The 22,995-nt window shown below is 43.6% G+C and overlaps 4 protein-coding genes across 5 annotated transcripts; 1 reads left to right on the top strand and 3 right to left on the bottom strand.

The window, feature by feature from the left end:
* Positions 1-2,854: 2,854 nt before the first annotated feature.
* Positions 2,855-6,867, bottom strand: LOC311271595 (alpha-1-antiproteinase F-like). The gene is made up of 4 exons (XM_084377343.1): positions 6,086-6,867; positions 5,386-5,653; positions 3,440-3,587; positions 2,855-3,208 (listed from the first exon to the last, which is right to left on the bottom strand). The coding sequence occupies exons 1-4, from the start codon at positions 6,840-6,842 to the stop codon at positions 3,020-3,022; spliced, it is 1,362 nt and encodes a 453-aa protein (XP_084233469.1). The 5' UTR covers positions 6,843-6,867; the 3' UTR covers positions 2,855-3,019.
* Positions 6,868-7,285: 418 nt separating this feature from the next.
* Positions 7,286-15,080, bottom strand: clmnb (calmin b). 2 transcript variants are annotated; one of them, XM_084377482.1, is made up of 10 exons: positions 14,701-15,080; positions 14,137-14,198; positions 13,946-14,041; positions 13,398-13,481; positions 13,188-13,280; positions 12,840-13,066; positions 12,489-12,682; positions 12,076-12,158; positions 9,894-11,419; positions 7,286-8,065 (listed from the first exon to the last, which is right to left on the bottom strand). In XM_084377482.1, the coding sequence occupies exons 1-10, from the start codon at positions 14,780-14,782 to the stop codon at positions 7,936-7,938; spliced, it is 2,577 nt and encodes an 858-aa protein (XP_084233608.1). In that variant the 5' UTR covers positions 14,783-15,080; the 3' UTR covers positions 7,286-7,935. The 2 variants fall into 2 exon arrangements, with proteins under 2 accessions (XP_084233608.1, XP_084233609.1); XM_084377483.1 differs by having other exon boundaries at positions 7,286-8,062.
* Positions 15,081-17,318: 2,238 nt separating this feature from the next.
* Positions 17,319-18,467, bottom strand: prkrip1 (PRKR interacting protein 1). Its single transcript, XM_084377437.1, has one exon. The coding sequence runs from the start codon at positions 18,364-18,366 to the stop codon at positions 17,800-17,802; it is 567 nt and encodes a 188-aa protein (XP_084233563.1). The 5' UTR covers positions 18,367-18,467; the 3' UTR covers positions 17,319-17,799.
* Positions 18,468-18,696: 229 nt separating this feature from the next.
* glrx5 (glutaredoxin 5 homolog) lies at positions 18,697-22,014 on the top strand. Its single transcript, XM_084377438.1, has 2 exons — positions 18,697-19,098; positions 20,054-22,014. Exons 1-2 carry the CDS (start codon positions 18,801-18,803, stop codon positions 20,224-20,226), a joined length of 471 nt encoding a protein of 156 aa, XP_084233564.1. The 5' UTR covers positions 18,697-18,800; the 3' UTR covers positions 20,227-22,014.
* Positions 22,015-22,995: the final 981 nt, after the last annotated feature.

Raw genomic sequence — 22,995 nt, 5'->3', positions numbered from 1 at the left:
TGAAGGTTGTCTGAGTGAAAATGTCATTCTCATGCATGTTTAAATAGAGAAACCTTGACAATAAACGTGTGTACGTGTGTATGAACCTCTACAAAAACATATTTTCAGAGATTTTGTGAACCGCAGTTCGGGAAAAAATCAAAAATGTAGTGAAATTTAAAGGAGCATGTAACAGCCTCTGCATCTGCGTGCATCACTGTTGCTTCACCCAGGAATAATGTAATGCAATATATATTATAATCTACATCAGACAGCACAAAGATCCATCTGAAACAGCATATTGCAACCAAGGCCAGAAGTAAAGAGTGGAAGAAAACAGTACAATATTTTGCACTGAAACACAAAGATGTTTTCTTTCTCAAGTAGCATTTGTGTCTTCCAAGGATGAACTCGTTGAGAGAAATGAAACCAATCTCGGGTTGAAAATTGTTGTTGGTTGTTCTTTAGCTACCTCCAAGGACATCCCATAATGTTCACATCCCTTCACATACTGTACGGCAAGAAAAACATTACAGTGTGTCCCCACTGAAGTGCTTCAAGACGTTCTTCTCGGAAGATGTCCTTCGCCTTATCATACAACCATCAAATCTCCAGGCTGTACAGATGGAAGCCACTTCACCTCGCTGTGCAGAAAGCGTGAACAAATAGTATGAAAAAACAAAACGACTGCCTTTTTCTGAAGTATTTCACTTTTTCAGTGTTCCATGGCGTTTCTACTCTTATTGCACAAATTGGATCAAATGATGAAATAATCAGAAAACCTCAATCCGCCAAAAACGAGGGTGAGATTTTTCTCTTCTATGAAAAACATACGTGCAGCAGTTTTTAACACCTAACACGACAAAGACTTTATATAGTGAACTTTTGTTATTAGCAACTTGACATTTGCTCAGTTTGGGCACACGATGAATGACAAAAGCCATTCATAATGTTGAGCTACAGAAAAAAGCAACCAAAACCCTCAATCATTGTGGGCACATGACCCATAGTTATCCGTGAATCGATATAGAAACACCCTTGAACAACTGCATCATGATATTTCTGCCTGCTCCACCTCTCATCCAACATTTCATCGAGAAAAACGGCGAAGAAGAACCGACCGTTGCATCGGAGAGGAGAGCAGCTGACAGCTGTGGGTATTTACAGCGCCCGCACCATTAATTCACCACGTGTACCTGTAAGCTATCACCAGCAGTGAAACCACAGTCGTCATTATTAAACGTCAGAAGGATGAGCAATGATTAATATAGATGGTGCTCAGGTTGAAACAGAAATGAAGTGCTTCACAATCGAGGATGCGATTAAAAGATCATTAACCCCAGAGCTCAGACGTCAACGATAAAATGAGTCGCTCGTAAACAATCGAGTTGACACGACGTTTCAAATGCAGCTCGTAAATACGTCTTTGATTGCAAAAATAATGAGACAATCAGGGAATATCTCAAATACTCAGTGTAAACAGCATTTTATTGCAATGTCTCTCATCGTTTATTTAATCTCTTTATCATATCACCTGTAGCCGGCTGCAGAAATCTGTGCAGAGAGCAGCGGGGATGATCTATTTCTGTAGGCTAATGTTAGCAAAACATAAGCTCTGTGGCCAAAACAAGTTTATTATACTAACACGACTTTTTTAATGCAAGATAATCTTCAGAAATAAACTTTGTGTGTTTTTACAGTGTAAATGCAATCGGCAAAAGCAGGAAGCTAACGTTAGGATATAAACGAACCACTGATCAATGTCGCGTTCGGCGTAATGACGCTAATGTCCCCGACAACCTGCGTGGTCTCCGTTGGCCATGTTTTAAAATTCAAGCGTGGTGTATTAACTGACATATTCTGTGTCATTTTAATCTCTTTACGGGGCTCTTCTTAAGAATTAGTACCATGCTTATATTAAAATCTTATTAATTGGCCGTATGTGAGCGGATTGTTACGTGACATGTTGGAGACTTTCCCTCGTCTCTCCCAGATGCCGATACGAGCACGTGGACGATTTCTTTCAGTTGTTTGATGCTGGACTGTGGATTTTTCGTCTCAGCGCCTCTCTCCTCGCCGCTCCGCTCACAGAGAGCAACAGTAGCTAACGTTGGTTTAGAAATGGAGTCCACCGAGCCTCTTTTAGCTCGTGCGAGCCACTTTATTTCAGGCAGGTAACTGAAAACACTCGAGAAAAAAGGATCAGCACTCATTCCTGTGGCAGTTTCTTTACCCTTGAAGTGAAGTGTGCATGAGGCGCGATCGTTCTCTTCTTCCTCTGTTAATACCAGTCCATGTGTGAATAAACTGTATGCATGTTTTTCAGCCGCTCTGTGAGGTGACCGTGACTTTCCAAATGTCAGTTTCAGAATTACAAGTTCTTAAAAAAAACCCACAGTAATGCACCTCACCTCCGGAGACCCTCCACTTTTCTTATTGGCTCACAATCTGGAGATTCGAAAGGAGCCGGACACTTCTTGATTAATAGGCTGACATTTCTGTTACTTGTGATAGATCTGTTGTCCTATTCATCAAACTCTCCTCTATTCATCATCTCCTCATTGTGCTAAATATCATGGTGACATCTCCACAAGGCTGTCTGATGCCGAGGTAAAAATGAGCTAATCTCAAGGCGCCACTAAACTCCACCGCAGTGTGAAAATGTAACACAGTTTGATGAGTTTTTCTTTGTTGTCTTGGCGAATAAGCCTGGATGTTCTTGCAAAGCCATTTCCGAAAATTGCATAAGACGATAAAGAGATGTTACAGGAGGAAATGGGTTGCGGGGTGGAAAAAAAATGACAAAGGAGAGAATGCTTTTGTAATGGAAGAAAAGTGTTTTATGTTTTTTGCAAGAATAGCAGCGATTCAGTCACACGGATAAATTACTGCCATTTAAATGTCTTTTCATCATTTTCGTGAGGATGGAGGAATGAAGTATAAATCATCCTGCAATGTTTGGAAAAGTGGAGGTGAAACAAAAACACACTCTGCAGCTCTGCAAGAGAAAACAGGACAACAAGGTGAAGTTCACGCTCGTCTAGACAGCTGTAGGATCAATAATCCTCCCGATGAGCAGGATGAGCCCCGTGAGATCGTCATAGATTATGAACATGAACGGTCTGTTGAAGGTAATTCTCGGGGGGACGGAGAAGTCCAGCATGATGTCGGGTCTCCCCCCGTCTTCTGACTTGGTCTCCTCCACCTCCAGCTTGACTTCATGAAGAGCCTGAGTGTAACGACACAGAGACACAGGAGCAGTGAGAGAACAGAGCCACGCAGAATAAAGAGACAAGGAAAAAGTATAGTCAGCACATCCATTGAAATAAAGTCAATGAAAGCGAATTTCTAATGTGAAATATGTTCTTCAAAGGTCTCAACCAAGTGCTCGTGTCTGCAGGTAGTTTTAGTGCTTTTCCACTCTGACAAAGAAACACAGAATACTTTCGTTTCTCTGAACCTTGACAAGTTTCAGCGTCTTCTTCGACGATATCGCTGAGAAGTCTGCTGAGTCGGAGAAAAGGGACGACACCCCGGCGTTCCTCAGGAGGCTTTCCAAACTGTAGGATTTTCTTAGCTGGAACTTGGGGAAAAGGATTTCTGCCCGCCTGCGAAGAAACAACAATCAATGTGTGAATGGATTTGCTTGAAAGTTGTCTTGTTACAACTTGTGGGAGCCGTACTACAGGCTTTCACTCGCTGATGTATAGAGAGCGGTAATTACTGCTGACTTAGAAGCTACTCAGCATCATTCATCACGGCAGCGAACAACAGAACGGCAGTGACTGCAGGAGGGACCGGCGAGAGGCTGTCGCTCTGCGCCAACGACACGGATCGATACACTGTTCTGTACGCTCAGGGTCGAGCAAACACACTTCATACAGGGCATTTACTGTACATGCTAACCTTTGGCTGTGCTCCTGCACGTAAACACAGAATCAAACACACGAAAGCTCTGCAATAACTGAGGCCTTTCATTCTGAGTGCTGTATCGTAGGCAGCTGGACTTGTTTCAGCTTCATCTCTCATCCAAGAGGCTCCTTCAGTTCTGTACCTTTCATTGTTAAAGGGTCAGTTCACCCAAATTACAAAAAAGTATCCAATTATCTCTAACATTCATGTCTCCACCCGAGTGAATGGAGCCCTGTTAAAATGCTCTTAAATGCTTATGAAAGAAAATTAAAGTTTGCACCAAATAGTTAAAAAAATTCCCAAACTTTTCTTCTGTGAGGGCCAAAACTGATTGTTAATAACGGACCACAGGCCAAAAACTCATATTCTAGTGTTGCATTGTATCGTTAAGATGTACAGAAGTGAGAAAAACAGTTGTAGTGATCTTTTTTCTAAGTCTGATCTGAGTTTTCTGACTGAAAAGAAAAGAAAAAAGATTATTTCTCAGGGTAATCTTTTGAAATCCTTATTTATTTCCACTTGCCTCTCTGTCGTACTCAGATCCCAAACAGTGATTCATATTATTTTTCATTATGATGATGATCATTGTTGTTGTTGTGAAAAAGTGAATAAATGCATGTTTGTATCCACTACTATTATGCAAATATTGGGAGTTGGTTCATCAAGATAGACGGATAATAGACATTTTCCTCTGAGGGTGGGAAGTAGCTGAAGGCTAACGCTAGCTGTTATCTAAGGGAAGCTAATGGTTTATCAGCATTACTCAGTATATCCATTTTCTCCGGAGCACAGCTGTTTGACATTTGAGCTTCCCACCCTGAGCGTGATGATGTCAGAGGAAAATGGCCTCCGTGTGAATGTGGTCTACGGTGCTAATTCCTCCTTTGTGTACCATTAAACCTTTGCAGAAGAAGATAGTGTTGGAAAAACACGATGGAAATATGGCATTTACATTTCTTTCACGTATTATTTCTTAAGGACGGTTTCAGACTGATGGATATAAAATCATTTACTGCCTTTTAAGTTGTGAAAATGTTCATTGCTGTGAGCCCCACAAATTAAATTCCATCAGACTCCATTAAATCGAAGCATCGGGAACAGAAATCTCAAAGACAGATGTCTTGTAAACAGAGACACAAAAACACAGTCTGCATCACTAGAAGCTGCCGGGGGGGTTCAATCCAATATTTGGGTGTAATTAATTGTTTTTAGGGCGAACCACTCGTTATAATTTTGCCTTTGTAGCTTTACAATCACTGTGTTTTTCCACACAGCTCCTCCGGGCTTCATCTTGAAAGCCCCTTCTCGTGAATTCACTTCTGTAAGAACTTGATGAAATTCAAATAGGGATGCAAAATGACAAAAGTTGCATTGTTTCATATTCACTCATCCGTGACGGAGCTGACAAGAAGTCTGTGCAAGTAGTCGGGAAAATATGCGAGTGAACATGGTCTGCACCTCATTTGTGTTCAGCGATTCAGACTCCCCACCTACCCCGGCTTCAGGTTGCTCAGCCAGAAGCTCATGCGGCTGTCGGAGAGGCAGTCCTCCAGGGGCCGCAGCTCGCCTTTAGGAAGCAGGAGCAGCGAGGCCAGGCGCTCTGACTGGGCCAGCCGCACCACCGTGGCCGAGCAGTTGGTGTCGTACAGCATCATCGCCTCGGAGGAGTCGTCCCTGAACATCATGGCGACCTCCACGCTGGTCGTAGCATTCAGCTGGAAGCTCCGTGGCACTGTGTGGCGCCGCTCGAACGGCTGACGACCTGATAAATGTGTCATCGATAAAGGGAAAGGTTACGGATGAAATATGACATAAATTGATTGCATAGATAAGAGGCTGAACACCTTTTGAAAGCAGCCCCGTGTGAAGTCACTACCACCGACTTTCACAAGTGAGCATCTGCTCTTCATAAGAGATGACTGATGAAGAAGCAGGTGCTCAGTGTGCTGTGCAGTGGGTGGTATTGCACATATCCAAAGTGTGCAGACTTTACTTTTTCTAATTAAGCTCCAATTCATTTTCATTTGAGCTTTCACTTAAACGTGTTTGTGAAGGTGGATGTTTTCTCTCTCGCACAGCAATGAAAGTAAAACGATACATCTGTCTGAGCGTTCGGCCTTACAGGCACTCAGAGAATGAATATTCATGCACAGAAAAAACAGCAACTTTTATCACCCGTACAACAAGAAGCTACCTTTGAAATACACAAAATTGTTAAGTTCAAGTTTGTCGGAGCCTTCCAAGTCTTTCATCAACGTCTGAAAGCTGGTGTTGACGGCGGAGGGTCCGGTGTGCTGAGGCCTGGATAGAAAGCTGTCGTAGTCTAGAGACGGTTTCCCGTTAATATGCAGGTCGCTCCACATCCTTAACTGCCCCCCATCCTCAGTCCTGTTCTCTGCTGCATCATCTACATCAGCTCTGTTTCCAGCATCTCCGGCCCCAGTCCCAGCCTCTGTTCCTGCTCCGGCCTCAGACTCTGCCCTTTGCACCCCACCACCACCACCCCCGCCCTCCTGGAGAGCGAGTCTGTGCTGCAGATCTGTAAGAGCAGATATGGTGGCCTCCACGCTCCGCTCTGTCGAGTTGGCTCCCAGCCCCAGCGCCTCCAGGGCCTGGATCCGACTCTCGGACCCAGAAACACGGGACAGCAGGGCCAGGGCTGATGCCAGGCCCAAGGGCGAGAACAAGATGTTGCGCTGCTGCGGCTGCTGGACCCCAGGCGCAGCAGTGGTTCTGGTGGCCAGATCATGGTAAGGTTCAAAGGCCAAGGCTGTGTTTAGGGCTGATGTGTTGAGCTGCCGCTGCTGAATGACCTCTCGTTCCTTCCCGCCGAAGCGTTTCTCAGGCTTTGGTAGAGCCGACCCATCTGCTGCGCAAGCCGTCAGCAATACCAGAACTGTTAGACATGTGAAACTGTACGCAACAGACGCCATCGCTCCTTCTCTCGCCATGCTGGCTTGGCCTGATTCAGAGATGCCGCGGGTTGATCTCACGTAAGACCGGCCAAACTCCAGCTTTGGGGAAGTGTTGTTCTTGTGGCTTGGTGCGGGGGCGGCGGGGGTGTTGAAAGTATGTATCGATCTCCAGGGCCGAGCTTTTTGACCCGTGGGTCGAGTTCCACGCAAACAATGGCAGCAAGTTTAGTTTCATAGAAATCCAGCAGCAAAGTGTGTGTGTGTGTGTGTGTGTGTGTGTGTGAGTGTGTGTACGGAGGACAGTGTATCCCCCCCCCCATACACCTTCTAGTCAACATGGATTTTGAACACTTATGCAACTGATGCATACTTCAGTTCTGCAGTAGTTTCACTGTGCGCTCACTGTTTTTTTCTAACATGTCACCTAGAAATACAATATTTATACAGCTGACACGATCTCGTGGAAAGGACTAGACGAATCACAGAACAAGTATCTGATTTATTATTTACATCATAGTCACCAAAATGTCATGAAAACCGCTGCATTGTTGATAAGCTTGAACTGTCATATCTGCGAGGCGAACGATGAAGCGGTGTACATTCTCGGCCACAAGTGACACAGTGAGAGGCTATGAAATGTCAAAGTGCTCATTAAATACTATCAGCTGAATCTCCCCGTGTCAATACAGCGTCTAACCAAACAGCAGGTCATGTGGGATTTTTCAGCAGTCAACAGAAAAGACAGCTGCTGCTGTTGTGATGCTGTGTTGCCACCATGTGGTTGTTTTAAAAAAGAAATCCCATGAGCAGAGCATTATGGACATGCATTCAGCAAGAAACACCTCACTCTCCCCATGTCTAGTAGTATGTGTATTGTAAGAGACCAAGCGGCTGAAGAAATGCATATTAATGAGAACAACAGCATCAGGTGTTTATCTGAAACAAAATATTTCTGCTGGCGACAAAAAAAAAGCAAACAGAATCACTAAAAGCTGCCTTGAGGGAAATTATTGTGACACAGATAAAGAGTCAAGCCAGCTAAGTGTCCCTGTTTGGCTCATTTTGTGGAAAACGGAGCTAATAAGTGTATCTTATTAAAAAACAGGGCGATCTGCAGGGAGAGGACGACTCAGAGGTTCATCTGAGGGAGGATGAAGTAGCAGTAGAGCAGAATCCACAGCAACAGGAGCATTTCCAGCTCTAATGGGGTTATGTCACAAGAGGCTGCTGGAGCCTGAGCGCTGAATCCCTCCTCTCTGCTGATGAAACACAAGAGTGTTAGATTCAGACTGAAATAAGACGCTTTACATCCATGTTTACTGTGAGGAAACAAGATAGATTAAAGCAATCGAACCAAACACAGATATAAAGTAATTATCTGTGATGGTATACTCTTTGCTAATGCTTTGCATTTGTTTAATCATTGTTGAAGTTGAGCACTGTGGAAGAAATTGATTAAACAGTGTGTTTATCTGCTCTAGCATTGGCTGCAAACGTTAGCAAGTTAGCATACTATCTACAGGAGTAGCCTGCTGTTATTTCAAGGCAAGGATAATATAATTACGACGACTAACTTATAACTACTTTACCACATTATTTAGTACATCAGCCTCCCAAAATAGCTGCTAACATCCACCCCGAGTGCCACCCAAGATGCTACTGTATTAGAATTTATCCTTCCCTCTTTATTCTTTGGTTTTGGGAAGTTAACACTGCTGCTCGCCAAACTTTTATTACACGGGACACCAAATCAGAATTCAAGGATTATGTTAACGCAGATAACACTTTGATTACATTTTTAATTATAGCGCTGTATCGTAATGCTAGCATCTTTACTTCTGATGGATCCTCAACTGGAGGATGCTGAGGAAATGTAGCTTTAGCCTCTGGTCAACCGCATCATTTATTACATTACAAAAGTGGCTTTAAACTTGTGTGAGCCAAGATGCTAGTGTGCTACAGTTTATGCTAACTCCTGTCCTGCTCTTTCTTTTGGTTTGGGGAAGTTTACACTCCAGCTAAATGTGTCTAAAACACATATTTAAAGGATACGTCATTTAACATTCTGCAATAAAATGCCTAAAAAAGACTGGACCTTTGATTTACTGTGTATTTTTTTATTATTTTAAATGTTTCCAACAATGTTCAAACCATTAAAATCCTAATTTCATTTTGGGGTTTGTGTTTCATTTGGTCGCTCATCAGATGACACGTCAGAGAGTGAATGTGACTAAACATAACGTGAATAAAACTTTTAAATGTCATTGCATCAGTTAGCGAGAGGTTTCAACCACCTCAGAGTTTTAGTGTTAGCACACAGCTGATGTCTTATCCAGAAACACGGGCAACAAAAGCTTTATTTAAGACGTTTGACAGTGCTTTAGTTGAGGGTGTTTGCGTCACCTGCTGGTTTTTGTAATGCAACAGAAGCACAACTCTTTAAAGAAGATTGTAACTACTGCCAGCAATTTGCAAGGCATCAATTTGACCAGCCTAGAGGACGTAAACAGGTTGTGATCTCTAAATAAAGCAAAAGTAAATTGTATCGGATCCCAGGCATTCATCTTTTTGTGCTTTTGTGCTGTTACCTTCGGGCCGTAGGTTTTGGTACCCAGCCTTTTCAGAAACAGGACAAAACAGTCATTTATACCACAAGTGATTAAATCCCTGGATAAATCCTTAAATAGTAACGCTTAACCTTTTAAGCCCGAGCGGAGCCCAAGTGGGCTATTTTTTGAGCACCTATGGTAACGTATAAGTGAGATGTAGAGTTTGGTAATGCTGCGTGCCAACTCAATCACTCGGACCCAGTGATATATATACTTATACTTACACATCGACAAATATTTCAAGTTGTTCCCTTTATTACCATACCTTGATCATCAAATAGTCCTTAACTCGTGACACATTTATTTAATCTAGGTTTGGTAAGGCACTGAGGTTGGTCTTAGGTTTTTACTAGTGCAGTAGCAGAGTTTCCCCGTGGGGATAATAAACTAACCTAACCTCATCATGTCTGCTAGAATCAATCATCATTTCAACGGTCAATTGTATCTGTACTCATAAATCACACATTATGTGACCTACCTGAGTGACTGACAAGTTGCACTGCGGGCAGGTGTAAATCTGGCATCACCACCGTGGACGTTAACGCCTCTGTTAGAGTCACTTCTGGAGGTGGTTTCACCGGGATGATCTCTTGTTGTCGCCTCCTTGTCGGTCAGTTTACGTCTCTTCGTCTCACCATCTCCACCTTTCTTCTCTGCTGTCATGGCCGCCTCGACGTCCATTGATTTCTTGACTTCATCGACGCATTCTTCTTCGTCTTCACCTGTACACTTTAAATCTTCCATCCTGGGGCCATTGGCTTTGCTCTCATTTTCTTCTCCTGTGTTTATTCTGGTTGCACCAGCTCCTCTGACTTCATATACAGCCTCGCTCACACTCTCCATCTCTTCCTCCTCTACATTATCCTGTTCCTCTTTTTCATTTCCAAACTTTCTTTCCTCAAACATCTTCAAATTGGCTTCCTCTTCCTCTCTGTCTGTCACTCGCTTTTCACCCGCTTGTCCATATTTTTCAAACAGCCCTCTTACTGTTTCTACCTCAAGCTCTTCCCTCCAACTAGCCACTTCAAAAAGCTTTGTCTTCTCAGATTCGTCTACCCGAGCCTCTGCTTTATCGGATCCATGTGTCACCAATTTGGCACTTTCTGTCTTCTCTGTCTTCCTCTCTTCCTCACTGCAATCACCCTCATCATAACTCTGTCCTCTGACAACTCTCTCCTCTTCCTGTTCCTCTGGCTCCACGTCAAACACAGCCCCGGTGTTTGCCATCTCTCTGGAACTGATTTCGTCCAAATCAGACTGCATATGAACCGCTGACTGAGCGCCGACGTCTGATTCAACATTTTGTGCAAGTGATCCTTCTTGATGTTTACATCCATTGCTGTTTAACATCTCAAATGCTTCCAGATGTTTCGACTCATCCGTCTGCTGTCCATTCAGGAACATTTCCTCCGCTGTTTCCTCTTCAACCCTGGGTACTTGTCTTTTCGGCTGATTATATGGTTGGAAAACCTCTTTATTCAGATCCAGGATGTAGCTGTAGGCCTCCTCCTCATCTGAGTCCAGCGCTGACAAGCTGTAGATTCCTTCCTCGGAGCTCAGAGAAAAGCAACTTTCATCTGCTCTTGGCTTGTTGTAGGCCTGATCCGCAGAAGCTTTCTCCAACCACGATCGGATATCCTGGCTGACTACCCTCGCGTCCAGCGGACTGGGTGGCTTTAAAATTCCTCGAGACCCGCTTTTCTTTTTGTTGAACGGTGAGATGGCAGCGCTGCCCACAGGTAGTTCAATCATGCTCTGGCTGCGACAGGATGAAAAGATGTCACTGCCGCTGGAGGAGAGGTCAGAAGAACTGGTGTGAGGTGAGGCGGCACGGAGGCTCGCTGACTTTCTTCTGGTCCACTGTTTCCACAGTAGCTGCTCGCTGCTCTTCTCCAAACCTTTTAGCAAAGCTTGTGCTTCTGGATCATCTGCAGAGGTCTGCCCAAAGTTGACTGACTCAAGTGATCCATAATTTGGGATATCAGGAACTTCTGTTGTACGATCCTGTAATTTAAAAGGTTTTTGAGAGGTAGTTACATGATATTAAAGCCCAGAAAGGAAGAAGTTTCTTTGATTTGACATTTGGGATGCGAGAAAAAAAAGGGAGTTTGGTGAGAAGAGCGATACAACTGTCATTCCTGTGCATGAAATATTTAAATTACAGGCAGTTAGCTTAGCTTAGCATTACAATGGGGAAAACCAGCCCGTTCTCACTCCCAACGTGTCAAATACAGCAGCTTGGACACTGGAGGTAAGCCCCCCTCAGCTGCTGGAGTATAAAGAGCAGGAAGAGTCTGAGGCGGGGGCAGCTGGGGTGGTCGGGTACATTACGTGGCGTGATGAGTTGGGTTTCCCAACACGTCAAATACTGATGCCCGACCAACCAACCCAAAGCGTCAGTATTTGACAAGTTCGACTATCTTACAAATTGGACCTTCAAATCAAGATATTGTTTTCACCTTCCATCATTACTGCACCCACCCAAGAAGGAGTCCTGCACGTAACCTCAGAGAAAAACACAAATTGCTGTTTTTACACATGCTGGTGGGCAGACCAGGTTACTTTTGGACAGAGCTAGGCCAGCAGCTTCGACTGATATGAGAGTGGAATCAACTATTTCATGTAACTCTATTGAAAAAGCAAACAATGCTGATACTAACCTCATCTATCCCACAACAATGCCTGAGGAACAGAGACACATAGGTGATGATGGACTGCTCATCTGGCTTCGTGCATGACACATCTGCAGAAAGGATAAATAGACAGTTTTCACGGGTTAGCAGGGTAAAATGTTATTAAGGAGAACATCCTGCTGTTGAAGAGCCAACACTATCAAGACACAACTGAACTGGCACTACACACACAAAACAACCTTTGCTGCCTGTTTCTAGCTAGATCAGCTTCTTAATCAGTCATCAATGGGCCAAATGCTTCTGATTCACTCCTACAACCCAGTGATAGATTATATCTTTACCCCATGCTGGGATTTCGAGCACCTACTTTGCATGGGTGCAGTGGTTTCTACTGTTTGAGTCAACAGGCAACAGACATTTTGTATTCTGTAAGCTTTTACCTTCAGGCTCCAGCAGAGGTGGTATTTCCAAACTATGATGGGCTATCGAGAAAGCCAGCTGGAGGTTTTCTCTTGGCTCTCTATGCATGCTCTCCCTCAGGTCAACCAAGGCTGGATTTATGGACTTAATCATCGCTAAGAATGCCAGCCCACTCCTCCAGCTCTTCCCAAAGTCATGCACATCCACCCCAAACCTGCAAATTATTAAAAAAAAAAAAAAAACATAACCTCAACACAGCCAACTCAAACAGTTTGCTTCACTCACTGTGGTTTGGTGAGCACATGATTGGGTTAGAGATGATTCATCGACAACAGTTATTTTGTAAGCGTTTGGATCTTTTTCGGACTCACTTTGATGTGCATCTTTGGACCCATTGCAGCAGAGTCTTGATTGCTTTCCCATGGTACTTTGGCTTCCTGGCAGCCTTCCTGCCTTTGCTTGGCAGGGTGCTGCAGGAGTAGCTGCCAATGTCATTTGGCGGGGGTGAGAGGTCAGTGGAGGAGGGGTAACTGCTCATTGATAAGGAAGAAAGGCTAGAAGACAAATGCCTCTGGAGGCCTCTCGTCACCTCCTTTACCTGTATTGGAGTAAAACAGCAGGAGTGTTTGTAAGGTCAGTGACAAAGACAAACAACTGGGCATGAACTGAAATAATATCTTGACACATGAGTGTGATGGATGATGGGGGAAAGAACCTGCCTGGAAATACAGGATGATGTTCCAGATGAGATTAAGAACAACAGAAGGGATGCCATCAGCAATACCAGAGGCCTCGATGCCAAGCAGCTTCACCTGAGTGAGGAGGAGAGGGGGGAGGAGACGTCATCGGCAATCAAGTTATTCCTGATTTGAATTTGCGTAAATGTTCTACATGTCAAAACAATATCACTTAAAAGCTAACACACTCACATGTCTATCATCCAGGAAAGCCAGAGCCTTAGAAATGTTGTTCAGTCTGAAAATGCGGTGAGGAGACGACCTAAACCTGTAAAGCTAATTTCAGACATTACAAAAGGGAAAAGTTAGACTTTTTAGGAAACATGCGGATAGTTAGATGAGAAGATTGATACCACTCTCATGTTCAGTACAACTGAAGCCAGCAGCCGGTTAGCTTGACCTTGTGTAAAGACAGGAAACGTGTAAACCGCTAGCTCGGCTCCGTCCAAAACAAAAAAGTGAGTTATTTTTATTGGCCGAGCTTTACGGGTGCATGTAGGTTGACCCTCCTTCAAATGAAAACCTCCTTGCCTCCAGTCTTTTTGCTAAGCTAAGCTAACTCACTTCATGCAAACTGTACAGACGTGAGAGCGGTATCAAACTTCAACAGACATCTGACTGTTTTGGATTCATTTCAGTGGATCCTATAGGCTCACAGTTATGGTGCGGAGTTAATGAACTGAACTGAATTTAATAACTTATCAGTGTTGTATACTTCTTGGTGGCATCATCACTCTTACCAGTTTGCACCCAGACAGCTCCTCCAGCAAAGCCATGAGTACTCTGCCATCCTGAATGTCTGTGAACACGTCGTGCACCGCGGCTGGAGGATCACTCTGGGAAAATAACAAATCGGAGAACTTATTGGCGATTGCATTTATGAGCTAAAGAATAAAAGTTTGGGGTGAGGCCGTATTGATTTGTGCCTTACTCTCTGCAGAAACACATTCATCCATCTGGTGAAGGTCCTCGTCCGCACCGCTTTCCTCTCGTCTGGGGATGAGAAAACAGGGACTTGGCACAGAAAAATGCTGCAGTTTCACAACTGAACGCTGGATATTTTTTCAAAAGCTTGCCCTTGCTTATAAAAATAGCACATAGGAGGTTTGTTTTGAGTACGATAAGCAGGAGGAGTGAGACAGGACATGTATGTGTTCATCCCAAAAGACTTCATTAAAAGAAGCTGAGCAAACCTGTATTTTAAGATATTTTATATGCAACATGTGTCACACTGGAGAATATTTCAGAACTTAATCATCATCAACTGATGAAATTGTGTTTGATTGGGCAATCAGATACCACAGTGCCAAGTCCCAGAGACACCCACCTGGAAAATGAAGGAGAAGAGAAAGTCGGTTGAGAGGAAAAGACAGACAAATGTTGTCCTTCAAAGTGTTTCTGTGTTCAAGAGTCCTTGAAGAGTTATTTAACATCATTATCACACTGAAGGTCAGTGATAGCCATCAGCGTGAGACCGTATTTCTTGTAACAGTACCTTGAGGCGGCTCATGTTGATCACTGATCTCTCCCACTGATTTCTTTTGTGAGTCCCCGTCGGCCTCGTCTGGCATTCTCATTTAACTTCCGTCTCACTTCCACTGAGACATTGTGGAGATCAGATAGGAGAACAATTCAAAATGTCAAACACTTGAAGTAATGAGCGGAGCGCTGAGGTTTCCTTACAGAATGAGGACGAAGAAAATGCAAAGTGAAGCAGTGTGTCTTGCCTGAACACGCTGAAAACCTCCCTCTGAGGTGTTGATCAGCACTTCCACTCCCTCAACACAACTCAACCTGAATCCTATTGGCAGGCTGCGGTTCATGAAGACCTGTCAGAGGGGGCAGTCGCATGGAGTCCTTACCCGTTAAAACGGAGGAATCAGCTGGTGATGTGTTAGGTTACAGGTTGAATGGCTTTTTCTGCAGAGGCCTGTAATAAATCTCAACAGAGTGTGATTCACTGACTGAAGCTTTTTCAGCTCAGACTCGACCTACACAGGAATGAGCAGATGTTGCAAAGGTTTAACTGACGGTACTTTACTGCATTTGCACATAAAAAACCATATGTGTTATCTACAGCAGTGGTTTAAGAGACAAGCTGGTTTTAACTTGCATTTTATGCTTTTAGTATTTAGTGACGGCAGAGAAAGTGAGGGAATTAAGGGACAGAAAACCAGACTTGAAGCAGGCATGCTGCAGTCAGTCAAGGATAAGGTCACACGTAAATGAAAATTCATTCATTATCTGCTGTCCACCGTGCCGATGGAAAGTTAGGTGAAGTGTCGTAGTCCACAAAACATTTCTGGAGCTTCACAGCAAAACAGTGTTGCAGCATTCTCCTAAACAACTGAAGAAGATGAGGACAACTGAAAAAAACAAGGTAATCTGTGTCTCCAGAACCCGCTGAGATCCTAAATTGATTTGAAAAGAGGTTATTCAACCCTTCTTAAAGTCAGAATCTTCACGGTAGCTGCTAAGCTAAAGGCACTAGCATCCAACTCATCTGAAGTGGGTGTAAATAACTTCTTCTTAAACCAGTTGAGGATCTCAGGGCTTCTGGAGATGACGATAATGTCCAACGACCAATCAAGTCCCACCGACCGAATTTTCTTTTTTTTGAATGAACTTGTCCTTTAAGGTTCTAACGAGGCACTGAAATACAATCTGAAGACTTATCAGATGCCAAAACAGGATTTTACAGCTCAAACACACAATTACTTTATCTTTCCACTCAACTATGGTAAACAGAAATATGTGTTGATATCACAAAGTAATCCAGCAGGATGTTCCCACATTGTGGCAAAGGTTGAGCTTGGTTCAGGTGATTTTCACAGACTCCTCTGCGTTAGCATCCTCACTGCACAGTTAGCCCAGTCATTAGTTATCTCTGCTGCAGAGGAAATTTATGAGAATCAAACTGACAACCTACTTCGAAGATTAAAAAAGGTGTGTTCCCTGTACTCTTTTTTAATTGTGAAAACTAATAAACAAAGCAAAGAGAAAAACAGTGCATGGTTTTAATGCCTCTTCCCAGTCTCGCCCGGGGGTGGGTTTTATAGATGCTGCGCTACGATAATATGTCTACATGAAGATATCTCAATGGTTCCCTGGCTGAACAGGTCAGACGTGTGCTTTTATTTTCTTCCGCAGCTTTAAAAAGCTGCTTACATTGTCAGTTACATACTCTTTATTTTGAAAAATGTATGATATGTAATGGGCTCACTTTTTAAAATGTAACATTTATTAAAGAACACGCAGGATGAAGTTTTTAATCACTTATGAATATCTGTGGGAAGCTAAACCCTCATCTTGAATCTCAATATGGGGCAATGAAGCTGTGAACAGTCCGCGCTTTATGCAGCGACCCACATTTTATTAGTTCTGTAGCGCTCCTCATCAGACCTCAGCAGGCAACCTCCATGAATGTTTAATGAGTGAATTCTTCCATTGGTGAACAGAATCACTTATTAGAAAACTGTATTACACGTGTCATTTATAAATTATATCAGCAGCCGCTGCAGGAGGTGGACATCAAAGACAATCATAAAAGTAAATTAGCACATGAACCAAGACTGAAAGACTCAATAACTGAAGCAGACGTCTCGTTTGTTCGTGAGGGGATCTTATCACAATAAAAGAAAAGAGTTAAAACCATTTTAAAAAAGCTCATTTATTACAGAAATTGATCCAAGCAGTTGAAACATTATGTGCCTGATTTTTTGTGACAGCTGACAGTGTTTGGCAGCAAGAGCTTCACCTGCTTCAAACAATATCAGGCTGTCAGGTTTTTTACTCTGCCTGCCTCAAGATAGGTGATGGCTACAGAGCGAGGCCATCACCGCCGTGGAAAGCAGGAATCTGTCCAAGGAACATCGCACGTGACACTCCTGAGCCTCCAGAAGTCACGCCTTTTCATTCTTTGAGTTGCTTTCTGCAACCTTGTTGTGCCCGCATGCAACAGTCCTTGCAGGGAGCAGCTTCACAAGGCTGCAAAGGCTGATAGAAATACACATACACAGTAGATGTGTCGCACACATACATTCACTCTCAATGAATGAACACAAAAAAAGCAATGTCGCAATCTAAATGGGAACAAACCGCATAACACCTGAATGTCCGTGCATGTTCTCGCTTTTATTAAAACATTTAAAAGATTACATAAAATGGAGAACATTCCCAGAAATGTAATAAAGTGAAAATTCTGGAAAACTTTACAAAATGTTGCCAATGAAGACGACACCTGGGCTGCTGAGAATCACAGGTATTTCAACAGGATTATGGACATAATGTAAAAACACTGGAGTGCCTCGACATGTCTCTGTCCATCTGGGACACTGATCACCACTATCTGCTTACACCCAAGCTGGTGTCCTGCCTATTAAACTAAGAGGACTATGTTATTCTGGTATTAACAAATGAAAAAAGGACGTTATCTTGTTAAACTGTGTCCAAATGTTTTTCCAGAGGTTGTTATGTGATTCTGGTGTCCATGTCCCCAAAGGCCCCATGATCAACACCCATTTTGTCACCATCCGTAAGAAGCCAGCACCCAGCCCTGGCAGCGTGTCCATCACCCTGCAGGAGACAGAGGGCGTCATTTCCTCCCCATGATGAAGCTAGGAGCCTCGGCATCATCATCAGCCTCTCTCTCCTCCTCCTCGTCCTCTTTTTCATCACTGCTCTCGGAGCTCTTGTCGTCTTCTTTATCGTTTTTCGCCTCCATCTTTGCCTTCTTTGCCTGCTGCTTCTTCTGCTTCAACTTTTCCCGCTTCTTCCTGCGTTTCGCCGTCCTCTCGTCGGCGTCCCGTCTGTTCTGCTCCACCTTATCCAGATACGTCAGGTCCTCGTTTTGTTTGTCTGCCATCTTGTCCAGAAAGTCCTGCCTCTGGTACTCTCTGCGGCGGAGGTGCCGGTAAACGTGGAACTCGCCGCTGCCCGCTCCGGCGCTGGACCCCATCACATCTCGAACGAACTCCGGCGGAGCCCGCGGGTTCCAGTCTTTGGGCCGTTCCGGGATGGGAGCGGGTTTATCCGGGTTCCGCATCAACCTCTCCAGCTTCAGACGTTGTTCCTCCGCCGGAGTTTTGGCGATTATTAGAGGCTGAGCCTCTTTTCCTCCGGGTTTCCCCGGCTTGTTATTCTTTTGCGTGTGCGCCGCCATCTTTCAAACGGTCGTCGTCTTTTCCCCATGGACTTATTTCCGCTCCGTTCAAGTCGACCCGGAAGTTGTTGACGGCTTCTTGAACCGGGAAAGATTTTTTTTTATTTTTCTATATTAGATTTTTCTTGAAGAACAAACAACAGTGGTTAAGCACGTGACAATGATTATGTCAATATTAGTTAATTTTTAAAATTCGTCAGTTTGATTACAAATCCTTGTGTAACTTCTGTAATTGACGTTTGGCGTCGACCAATAGCAAATCAGACTAGAATGTGTGTGCGCTCAGCTGTCCAATAACAGACCAGGTCCCGCCCCCTCCACGGCAGCGTGAAGTGCGTTGTCGGACTAGTTTGAGTCCGGGTCGTGAAGGAGCAGCTTGTTCATTTCTACGACACTTTTTTTCCTTCATATCAAGTCAGAAGTTACCGAAGACCATGAACAGTTTAATGAGATCGACAGCGAGGTGTCTGCGGTCGGGGGCGGCGGCGTATCTGCCGAGACAAGCCGACGGACGCGTGTGCTCGGCCTCGGCCCGGTTCCTGTGCGCGGCGGCGGACGTCCATAAAGACCTTGGTGAGATGGTGAAGAAGGACAAGGTGGTGGTGTTCATGAAGGGGACGCCGGCTCAGCCCATGTGTGGCTTCAGTAACGCCGTGGTCCAGATCTTGCGGATGCACGGGGTGGACGACTATGCTGCGTACAACGTGTTGGAGGACCAGGACCTCAGACAGGGTCAGTAATCTGAGACAACCTGCTCATGACAACAAGTGGTCACCTCTCACTAACTCTGTTAACTTCTTCACGGCAGTGACAGGGAGGACACTGTTAGCTTGTAGCATTCAGTAGCCTCTGTCAGGTGTCCTTGTTGTAACACTTTGTGTTTTATTGGCACATTCAGACTCATATCAGCCTTTAACGGCCAGCTCCAGTTCTCAGAGACGAGTTTATCAGCTCCCTGCAGCAGGACCAAAGGGTGTGGTCCTGAAGGTCCAACGTCTTCACCATCAGCCCAGTCTGTAACACAGCTAACACTGAGCCACAGCTGGAGCCTTATTGTGTTTTCAGTAATGGCGTTAAGGAAGAAGGAAATGCTGTGTGGTGTGTCATCAGCTCTGACCTTTACTGGGATTAATTGAGGCTTGTGTTGCAACAGCAGCGTAATAATGCCAAGTCATGGCACACGTAGTCACCCAGTTCATTTTGTGTCATTATTTAATTTTCTTTTTAATTAATTTCATATTGTTGTTTATTATTCTTGCACATTTGCATCTTACCTACATTTGACATACTTAACATTTCTTGTTTTTTACGTAAGAAACAGTTTATTTGTAGTTTACTGTTGTGTACTGTTGCACATTTCATATTAAACCAGTTAACTTGTCTGCTGGTTTATTTTATTGCCATCCAGCTCACCAGTAAGCCGTAAGTCGTTGTTCTGGTACCTATTTGAGATCACTTAATGATTAAATAGAGTTGGTGCTGTTGTGGTTTCTTTGAATTTGCCATCACAGAAGTTTGTGTTTCTGTTGTTGTAAGAGACTTCTAACTGGCTTTAACCTCGATTGACATGAACTTGCATTGAATTGTTATAAGTTAGTTCTCCTCCCATGATTCTGTTAGCAGCCTAATATAGTGTCGGCATTAGTTTAAATCTGATTCTGACACCAACATGATCTGTCTGCCACAGGAGTCAAGGAGTTCTCCAACTGGCCCACGATCCCTCAGGTGTACTTCAACGGCGAGTTCGTGGGAGGCTGCGACATCCTGCTCCAGATGCACCAGAACGGAGATCTGGTGGAGGAATTCAAGAAGCTGGGCATCAGCTCTGCGCTGCTGGACGCTGAGAAAGAATCCAAGTAGAGGAAGACGACAAACTTCGAAACGGCTGACGAGACAGAGGACACATTTATCAGGTTGAATCCCCCACTCAAGACGATCACAGATACAATGACTCTCCAGGCAGACTTTGGCAAAATTGACTCACCCTTCTGGCTGGCCAATAAGGCTGATGAAAGCAGCAGGTGTAGGCAGTTTTGGTGGCAGCACTGTATCCTGAGCCATGGATATTTATGTTTCATATCTTAACCAGCTTGACGAGCGACACAGAGCTTCTGCTACACTGCTAATGCTCCATTCAGGTCCTCAGAGTCAGCACAGATCATGTGCCTGACAAGTGAGGACTTTAATGAAGAAAAAACAGTTTCACCTAACCCTCTACCCACATTTCTCATCTTCTCTTTAAAGCTGCAGTGATGATATTTGGCCATGCAGGGGCAGCGCAAACCGGTTGCAAAAACAATATGAACATATATGCCTCAAAGATGTGGTAAACTTATCAGCAACTTAGCTTCAGTAAGAGTTGTTTCTGGACACCTGAGACTCCTTCCAGCTCTCTCTTGGTCTCCATCAGCTCACCTGCTAGTCACAAACTTTCTCTGTCTGGGTCGGTAGCAGACACACACTCAGACAACAGCGTCCTCCTGTAGCCAAAAACAAGTGAACCAAAACAGTGAAGTTGCACATCAGAAAACCAAAAGCTGAAAGACGCTCTGAAGCTGTACACGGCTGAGAGAGGTCCCTGTGTGTTCGTCAGTATGAGCGACATCTGTCACATTACACACATCACCATTTGATCCATTGATTGTAGCTTTGATATCTCTAAAACGTTGATCTTCGCCCTCTAGTTTCTACGTTTTGAGTACTTTTCTACAACTATCCTGATCCTTTAAAACATACAGTAAAAAACAATAACAATTCATACCAGCATGGTTGTTGGCATCACAAGCTTTTGGTGATAAATACAGTAATTAACATCCAGCTGTAACTCCATCGATTCACAGCAAGGTTGGACTTCTACTGCCAGAGGGAGACTGTCAAGTTCCCTTCCTGCTACCTCTACGGCCACCTTCTTCCCCAAATTACAGCCTGTCTAAGACCACATGAGCCTCAAGGTGCACTAAAGCTAATTAAGATCTTTATAATGCCTGAAAGCTTCTAATTGTGCTGCCTGTTACTACAGTATACAAGAAGGTAGAACAAAGAGGGGACCACACTGATGTTTTAATGATATAGATATGTTTTAGTTTAACATCTGGCCCATCACGTCTCGTGTCAATGTGTTTCTGTAGTGGAGGTGACGACAGACATGGACCACACCTCACTGACCTTGTTACACACATGCACTGCTTCGATCGTCCCCTCTTTGTTCTACCTGCCAGAATCCACACATCACTCTGTATGTGTCCTCTCTGTTTTAATGTCTACACCCGCTGAAACGCAACAAACATACCTTGATACCTTTTCTTTTTTTTCTTCCTGAAGATGGCCGATTTGCAGCACATTTGGACCGACGGGAGCAGTTCTATTTAAAAGTTTGTTGCGTCGGTCCAAATGTGCGATATTTAATTTGTCCCTGAAGGAAGTGTTTTGTTTTTTTGGAGGGGTGGGGGAGTGTTTCTGTCTGAAGTTTTCTCACTGAGCCCTCTGAGGTTTATCAATGCTAGATGTTCTTCCTGCTGCACACAGTTGTATTATCAAAGCAATGGTCATGTAGTACACTGTAAGATATTGTACATTAAAGGCATATTATTAAATGTATTTTAGCTGCATGTAAACCCTGCACCAATTAAATATTTTGTGAGACACACAACAAGCGACTCAGAGCTTCTTTTCTATGACACCCATTCAAAGCAGACTGACATCAGTTAGCCAATACTATCCACCGATATTGGCCTAGCACAGATATATTGGTGTTGGTGTTTGTTTTATCTGATATCGGCCAATATGAAACCTCATTTTTTAAGGTTTTATAATGCAGAAAAAGATGCTTGGGTTCGGTTGTTTAACCAAATTTAAGGTATTACTACAAAAAATGTGTATTTTGGCTGATATCTGTCCAAATCCAAAAAAGTTCACTGAACTATTACTATATTAATTCCTTTGCTTCGTTCTGTCCACAACCCAAAGATATTCAGTTTAATGTCAGAGAGGAGGAAAGAAACTGAACATATTCCCCTTAAAACTTATTAAAATAGTTGGCAATAATTGTAATAGTTGACAACTTATGCATTGTTGCAGCTCTTTACACTTTTTCCAAGCTACCAACCATAAAACCTCCACCCACATGTGGTTTGATGGAGCTTGCAGACATTATGACCTGACAGCAGGAAAAGCACAGGTTTCATGAATCACATCAATAAGTTATTATGAAGACACCAGGACCCTGAGATTGACATCATTCACCTGTGCTTCTTACTGTGACATGTCAAAACGTCTCGTCTCTTTTAGACATAGATGAACATTTTGTAACAATATCATGACATCTGGAAAACCTGCAACGTCTTAATAAGTTGATCAAAACTTCAAACCAGCTTTTGATTAAATTTGTTATGTCGGGATTGCAAAAGCCATCGTAGTCAGATTTTTGTGAAATTAAAATGATACTCAGAAATGACAGAAATAACCCAGACGACTTCACTGTTAAACAGCTTTGACATTTCTGTTGAATTTCTTTTCTCACTTCCTCCTTTGGAAAACCCAAGCTCATGACTGATGATCTCTGCGTTTTCTTTTACATTTTACTGTATTAGTTTCCTTAATAAGGAGGTTACAGTGACGAGATCATCTGAA

The sequence above is a fragment of the Pagrus pagrus genome (genome assembly GCF_965226575.1).
Source record: "Pagrus pagrus genome assembly, chromosome: 16".
Taxonomy (NCBI): Eukaryota; Metazoa; Chordata; class Actinopteri; order Spariformes; family Sparidae; genus Pagrus; species Pagrus pagrus.
Note: the sequence above shows the minus strand (reverse complement) of the source record. Positions and strands in the feature narration are given on the sequence as shown.

Coding starts and splice junctions, on each gene's coding strand:
- LOC311271595 (XM_084377343.1), bottom strand. CDS start 6,842: ATGGCGAGAGAAGGAGCGATGGCGTCTGTTGCGTACAGTTTCACATGT. Junction 5,654..6,085: donor CAATTTTGTGTATTTCAAAG/GTAGCTTCTTGT, acceptor CACATTTATCAG/GTCGTCAGCCGTTCGAGCGG. Junction 3,588..5,385: donor CTGAGCAACCTGAAGCCGGG/GTAGGTGGGGAG, acceptor GTTTCTTCGCAG/GCGGGCAGAAATCCTTTTCC.
- glrx5 (XM_084377438.1), top strand. CDS start 18,801: ATGAACAGTTTAATGAGATCGACAGCGAGGTGTCTGCGGTCGGGGGCG. Junction 19,099..20,053: donor GGACCAGGACCTCAGACAGG/GTCAGTAATCTG, acceptor TGTCTGCCACAG/GAGTCAAGGAGTTCTCCAAC.
- clmnb (XM_084377482.1), bottom strand. CDS start 14,782: ATGAGAATGCCAGACGAGGCCGACGGGGACTCACAAAAGAAATCAGTG. Junction 12,159..12,488: donor ACCTCTGCTGGAGCCTGAAG/GTAAAAGCTTAC, acceptor TCCTTTCTGCAG/ATGTGTCATGCACGAAGCCA. Junction 11,420..12,075: donor ATTGTTGTGGGATAGATGAG/GTTAGTATCAGC, acceptor TTTAAATTACAG/GATCGTACAACAGAAGTTCC.
- prkrip1 (XM_084377437.1), bottom strand. CDS start 18,366: ATGGCGGCGCACACGCAAAAGAATAACAAGCCGGGGAAACCCGGAGGA.